This window comes from Cannabis sativa, chromosome 5 (genome assembly GCF_029168945.1).
Source record: "Cannabis sativa cultivar Pink pepper isolate KNU-18-1 chromosome 5, ASM2916894v1, whole genome shotgun sequence".
Lineage (NCBI taxonomy): Eukaryota > Viridiplantae > Streptophyta > Magnoliopsida > Rosales > Cannabaceae > Cannabis > Cannabis sativa.
Window position 1 is genome coordinate 44,768,248 of NC_083605.1, and position 7,159 is coordinate 44,775,406.

At 33.2% G+C, this 7,159-nt stretch overlaps 1 protein-coding gene across 1 annotated transcript; it reads right to left on the reverse strand.

The window, feature by feature from the left end:
• Positions 1–2,627: 2,627 nt before the first annotated feature.
• On the reverse strand, positions 2,628–5,403 carry LOC115717306 (tubulin beta-2 chain). The gene is made up of 3 exons (XM_030646276.2): positions 4,871–5,403; positions 4,509–4,778; positions 2,628–3,549 (listed from the first exon to the last, which is right to left on the reverse strand). Exons 1-3 carry the CDS (start codon positions 5,262–5,264, stop codon positions 2,870–2,872), a joined length of 1,344 nt encoding a protein of 447 aa, XP_030502136.1. The 5' UTR covers positions 5,265–5,403; the 3' UTR covers positions 2,628–2,869.
• Between the last annotated feature and the right edge of the window lie 1,756 nt (positions 5,404–7,159).

Here is a 7,159-nt window from a genome sequence, read left to right on the forward strand (position 1 = left end):
TCTTCCACACTATGATTGAGATACCACTTGATGTGTGTGGGCACTCACTCTATCACTCAAGCTATGAAAATTTTTTAAGAAGAAAAGAGAGAAAGAAGGTTCAGCTATGGTATAGGTAAGATGGCTCAATTTTTTTTTTCTGAAGACAAGAAATTTCATCAAATTGTTAAGTGTGAGCCATCACTATCTATTTATAGGTAACTACCTAGGTTTAGGTTAAAATAATAAAAAAATAAATGGTAAATTACACTAAGTGTGGCCGGCCATGGATTGTGGATTGGGGCTACTTTGCAATTTTTTCATTTTGTCATTTTCCCATCTTATTTTCTCAAAAATGCCAAATTTTCAATTTAACCACTTAAATGCCAATTCCAATTATTAAATAACTAAAAATTAATTATTAAATAATATTGTCATTTAATATATTTATTAATTAGACATATAAAGTCTCCTAATTAATAAATAAAACCTAGAATCTCTTTTCTTACAATTTCGCCCTTGCTTAGTGAAAATTCATAAACTAGACATAGTCTAATTTTAGAATTATAATTGATTAATTAAAATCAATTAACTGAGTCTTACAAGCAGTATGGTCTCAACTAGTATGGGGACCATGGGCCTATATAACCGAGCTTCCAATAAGCAGACCCAAAACTTACAAGGTAAATTCATTGACTTATTAATTCCTTGTTGCATCCACGCATGGAACTTGGAATTGTACTTTTAGTCATATAGAACGCTCTATATGTTCCATGATATAGATTACTATTAATTATCCATTGTTATAATCCCAATAATCAATGATACTCTATAGATGATCTACATTGCATGGGGATAAAATTACCGTTACACCCTTTCAATGTATTTTATCCTTAAAACACTTGCCACCTATAAATGATATTTTAGTGAAATAATATAATCACTAAAATGAATGTTTTATTATTTATCTCTATTTAGCAAGCTCGAAGGAAATCATCGTTTAACTTCTAAATACCTATAGAAGCTATAGATTCCATATCTATGATTAGCGCTCCTACTCAATTGCACTATCATGTTCCCAAAATGTACGTATCACCCTGACCCAAAAGTAGGTTTAACTAACAAATCAAAGAACATGTATAATACTCTTGAGATCGAACCTAACCATATCAGGATTAAGATCATTTGATTTAGGATCAACTAGGTGATATTGAATTGAATAGATATTACGGTAAATTTATCATATCTAATCAAAGTTCAATATCGGTCCCTTCCAATGTATACTTCATACATCCAATACTGGTAAACTTTGTCATTGCCTTGGAAAGGACATAACACTTATCCAAGGTGTAAACATATCTATCGCTGATTATCATGCCAGTCTAAATCCAGTGAACTGACAAATCAGGAAATTAAACTTTCGAATATATAAACATGATTATATTGCACTGTGCTGACAACACTATAATCATAAACAAATACATATGTTCTGGACTTAATAGAATTTATACATTAAACAATCATGAAATAAATCATGTGAACCATGCAACATAAAATGTTATTTCTGATCTTTATTAACTAGTAAATCTGATTATATTGAAATGAATTTTATTTAGGGCACAAAACCCAACATATATGTATATGAATTCAATAATAAACATATAAAAATATATACATACATATATAATATGTATATAGATTTATAGATAAAATAAAAATAATTCTTGAAATTATTTCAATCATATGAGTATACATATAAATATATATTTAGTGTATCATGACATTTAAATAATATTCAAGAACTTTAATAAAATATTTACCTTGGGGCTTTGGCAGAGACTTGTGCTGATAACGTGTCATAAAATAATATAGAATAGATAAGAAGAAAAGAAGAAGAAGATGAAGAGAGAAAAACTAAATGAGAATTTATCAGTTGTTTATTCCAATGTGCACTTATATTTATACAAAAATATGACTAAAAGAATAGAAAACTAAATCAATGTAATAAAAGGAAAATACAATCGATAATTCATTTGGTAATTTGGAAATCTATAAATATTATTCATAACAATTTTTTAAAGAATTTTTTTTATATATTTTTAAGGTTTTTCATAGAAACAATACGATAACAACAAGAACACTACATAAAAGTAACATGAAAATTACATCTAAATAACATCAAAACATGAACAAAATATAACATATAGGTAATAAAAATCGACAACAAATTAGCAAGAGTACATCATAAAAAGACCGATTTTCTGTAAATAAAATTAAAAAAATATTATAAAAATATTTAAAATTCTGTAAAACTATAGTTTTATAATTTTTTTTTGTTGTTTTTGTGTATTTGTGAAATAATTTCATTAATAATTAAGTGATATTTGAGGTCTATTTAAATTGGATTAGATTATAATTTTTTAAATCTAATAACAAATTGGATTTGATCAAAATAAATTGAAAATATAAAAGTTAGATTGGCTCGTATGCTAGGCAGCAGCAACAATGTGAAAGAAGCAATAAAATTGAAAATATTAAGCTAAATTTAAAGTGGTAGATAAAATTAATATTTAGGTCCAGGATATGAAGCTACGGCTAACGCTATATCTAAAAAATATGTTTGCATATACATATAATTGTAGCATTAATGATAGAAAAACACCAATTGTATAAGAAAAATTGCAACAAATATTTGCAAATGGTGAAAACAACAACATTATAAAACCATAAGGAAAATTGGATACTACTCAAAGGTAAGGTAATTAGTTTGCACCAATAAAATCTCATAAAGTATGAGAACTGTGCTCCTCCCAAATGTATCAAAACACAACATCCAATTGCTTGAGTAAAACACATCAATTATACTATAAGAAAACCAAAAGAAGCTTGTTTAAACATCTTCTTCATAACCCCCGTCTTCCTCTTCATACTCTTCTTCCTCGTCTGCAGTTGCATCCTGGTATTGCTGGTACTCCGAAACCAAGTCATTCATATTGCTTTCAGCCTCAGTGAACTCCATCTCATCCATTCCTTCTCCAGTGTACCAATGCAAGAAAGCCTTCCTTCTGAACATGGCAGTAAACTGCTCGCTAACTCGACGGAACATCTCTTGGATTGATGTGGAGTTGCCGATGAAAGTCGAAGCCATCTTCAACCCGGTAGGAGGAATGTCACAAACAGTGGACTTGACATTGTTTGGAATCCATTCCACAAAGTAAGAAGAGTTCTTGTTTTGGACATTCATCATTTGCTCATCAACTTCTTTTGTGCTCATCTTGCCCCGGAACATAGCTGATGCAGTGAGGTAACGACCGTGGCGAGGGTCAGCGGCACACATCATATTCTTCGAATCCCACATTTGCTGGGTCAGCTCTGGAACAGTGAGTGACCTGTACTGTTGGGAACCTCGCGAAGTGAGAGGTGCAAATCCAACCATGAAAAAGTGAAGCCGCGGAAATGGGATAAGGTTAACTGCAAGCTTGCGGAGATCAGAGTTGAGCTGACCAGGGAAGCGGAGGCAGCATGTGACGCCACTCATAGTGGCCGATATCAAATGGTTCAAATCCCCAACTGATCAAACAAACTTTATAGTGAGTACCCATTATAGTCAAAGTCACCCAGCAAATAATTACACGTTATATACTAACATCAGTATGAGCGAACTGCAGATAATGCTGATTAAATTAATTAAACACATAGTAATTGAACGGTTCATAAATGCATAATTAAAGAATCACATTGGAAGATACAACTCTTTCTGAATAAATTATCATATAACTTCTTCCAACCCATTGACCATAATACACAACAAAGTGAGACCCATGTGGAAAACAACTGGAACTTTGCATACAACGACAGAGAGAAAAGGGTTCTGACTATCACGTGATTAAAGCAGTCAAGTGACAGATTTAAGAATAGTTGTGCTTCAATATATTTAGTAGAAACTGGATCCCTTACAGCTTGGGTCAGGAATGTCCATATGGCCCATGCTCGCGCGAGCAGAAGTATAAAATCAAGTATTGTGTTCATTTCTTAAAAAGTGCGTGATCTACTTTTCAGAAACAAAGCATAACTGCCTAAATACTTCCATAATTCCATAAAGAAAATAAAAATTAGAGCAACCTTAACACTGACATTTCTCCATCTGAATGAAGACATTTAACATCGGGTGTTAACGAAATGAAGCATAATTAACAATACACATAGTTCATTCATATTCTTATTAGACTTTAAAGCTGCTTTAATAGCCAAACATCATAATCACTATCAAGCAATCATGCCCAAGCATCATAATCATTATCAATTAAACATATCAGTCCCGTTATCACTTTCTTATTGGCATCCAAACAGGGTTTTCTTGAACATAAATAATATCGCTCAAATAAAGGTATCAAAAATACTGTCCAACCTAACAAAACCCACCAAACAAAGATTGAACATATCAATTTTAACATTTGGTTTCATGGTATCCAAAAAGTGAAACTAGAAGAAAGTGAGATAAAAAGGCAAGTAGATATATAAATACTTACAGCTAGGAGTAGTAAGCTTGAGGGTACGGAAGCAAATATCATAGAGAGCCTCGTTATCGAGGACCATACACTCATCTGCGTTCTCCACAAGCTGGTGAACAGAAAGAGTAGCATTATAGGGCTCAACAACAGTATCAGATACCTTCGGAGACGGGAACACAGAGAAGGTGAGCATCATTCGATCTGGATACTCTTCTCTTATCTTCGATATGAGTAATGTCCCCATTCCAGACCCAGTTCCACCACCGAGCGAATGACAAACCTGAAACCCTAAAATAAACACAAACACAAACCCTAATTAAATTTACATTTCACATAAGAAAAAAAAAACAGAGAGATATAGAGAGTAGAAATTATTATACCTTGCAAACAATCACAGTTCTCTGCCTCTTTTCTCACAACGTCGAGAACCGAATCGATAAGCTCAGCTCCTTCGGTGTAGTGACCCTTGGCCCAGTTGTTTCCGGCACCGGACTGTCCAAAGACGAAGTTATCTGGTCGGAAAATCTGACCGTATGGACCGGATCTAAGACTGTCCATGGTACCTGGCTCGAGATCCATAAGAACAGCCCTAGGGACGAAACGGCCGCAGCTTGCTTCATTGTAGTAGACGTTGAGTCGCTCGAGCTGAAGCTCCGAGTCTCCAGTATAGCGTCCCGTGGAATCGATCCCGTGCTCCGCACAGATCACCTCCCAAAACTTCGCTCCGATTTGGTTACCGCACTGGCCACCCTGGATATGAAGAATTTCACGCATTTTCTCTTCTTTGAAATTTTCTTTTCCTTTTCTCGGCAAAATGACAGAAAGCGAAAGAAAATTTGAAAGGAGGGAATTCGAGAATGAAGTGTAAAATAGCGAAGGGTCGTATTTATATAACGTGGAGATGTGACGGTTTTCGTCAGCCGTTTGAGCGTTTTAAGAAGATTTTAACGCTTGCTGTAACGGACGTTTAATTTTAGTGGGAATTTCGAATTTTTGAATATGGGTTCGAATCCTGTACTTCATCTAGGAGGTTACGTTTAATACGTGCAATGCTCTGAATGGCTGGTGGTAGCTTAGAACGAATGGTATGTCATCGTTAAACCAAAGCTTACGGTATACATGGAACACTATAAAACTGCTTATTTATAACTGGTCCCCACTTCTCTGTTTGATTTTCCCATTATGCCCTTTCAGGTTTAAGAGAAAAGAGATATTATTCTCTTCTGTCATCTGTGAGCTAAATTACAAAAGATAAATATAATCAGCCTTTTCCAATTTTGGTAAATTGAAAAGAAAAAAAAAAATCAAATTTACAAATGTACAATAATTAAATTAGTTATAAAAAAAAAAATTAATGTCAATTTTTTTCCTTTTTAACTAAACTATATAAATTACTACAAATATTTTTGTGCAATCCAATTCTACTTATTTTTTTAAGAATTCTTTTTAATTAAATTCTCTTAATTATTATTTCACTTGCACTTAATTCTTTAAGTTTAAATTTTATTGAACTGATAGTAAATTTAAGGTGTCATCTATTTTTCACAGTTAACTACTAATATAAACTACTTATGTGTACACTTTTGTACATGTATCACATTTATATTTTTGAACCAATGACCTTGGACATTATGTCATCCACTTCTACCAACTAAGCTATGAATATTTGTTACTTATAATACACTTAAATTTTACTTAAATAAAAGCCTAATAAATTTTTTTTATTTTTTTTTATTTTGGGCCCCCGAAAAGCGTGGGCCCTAGGCACGGGCCTAGCCCGTCTATGCCTAGGGCCGGCCCTGGGTACACATAATATTATTATTTAAGAAATATAAAAATTATTTCAAAATTTATAATATTTTTTATTTTTATAATTTTATTTAATTTCAAAATGAATTTTGAAAATAATTTTTAAATAATAATATTAAGTGTACCAAAGTGTATACATAAGAATTCATAGTGATACTAAACCGGATGACACCTTAAATTTTCTACCAGTTCAGTAGGTTGGAGGATTTTATCTTCAAAACTTGAGCTTAGAGGGTTAAATACAAGTGAAGCAACCGTTGGGAGGGTTTAGCCGCCAAAAACTCTTTTTTTAAATAATTTGTTGATCTAGCACTAAACATTAATCTAGTTCTTTTTTTTTTTTTTGAAGTAATTGTAACAAGAGGAAAAGAAGCAAACAAACAACGACATAAATACACAACAAGGAGGAGAAATTAAATCCTCTAAATCCTTATCCTGCCTTAATGCATCCCTAGACAAGGCTAGACAAGGCTAGACAAGGCTGAGTTGTCCTTCCAAGAGCTCTCAAGCTTTGAGACCAATTGTAAGCAATCTGATTTAATGGAGCCAAGGGGAAGCTTAATTGTAACGCACCAATTAAGGGCTTCTAGGAGGACTTGAGCTTCAGCAAAGAGGGGTGTTGAGACGCCCCATTTAAAAATGGAAAGCCCTACAATCGTTTGGTTTTTTCTAGTTCATAATTGAAGCCCCGAATCTTATTCTAAGCTGCTTAAAATCAAGGGCAGCATCAACATTTAGCTTGTATTGACCATGCTGGAGAGAATGTGTTGCTGGAGCACTGTAGTTCTGATCCGAGGCAATGATATCTGGAGAGCTAATCTGGAAAGTAATAGTTTGGGCTGCTTGATAATCCTGCAATA

Bases quoted from the DNA above. Each gene is read 5' to 3' on its own strand.
- LOC115717306 (XM_030646276.2), bottom strand. From the start codon at position 5,264: ATGCGTGAAATTCTTCATATCCAGGGTGGCCAGTGCGGTAACCAAATC. The intron at 4,779-4,870 runs GTATAATAATTT...TGTTTATTTTAG, and splicing joins GAACTGTGATTGTTTGCAAG to GGTTTCAGGTTTGTCATTCG. The intron at 3,550-4,508 runs GTAAGTATTTAT...TTGTTTGATCAG, and splicing joins CAAGCTTACTACTCCTAGCT to TTGGGGATTTGAACCATTTG.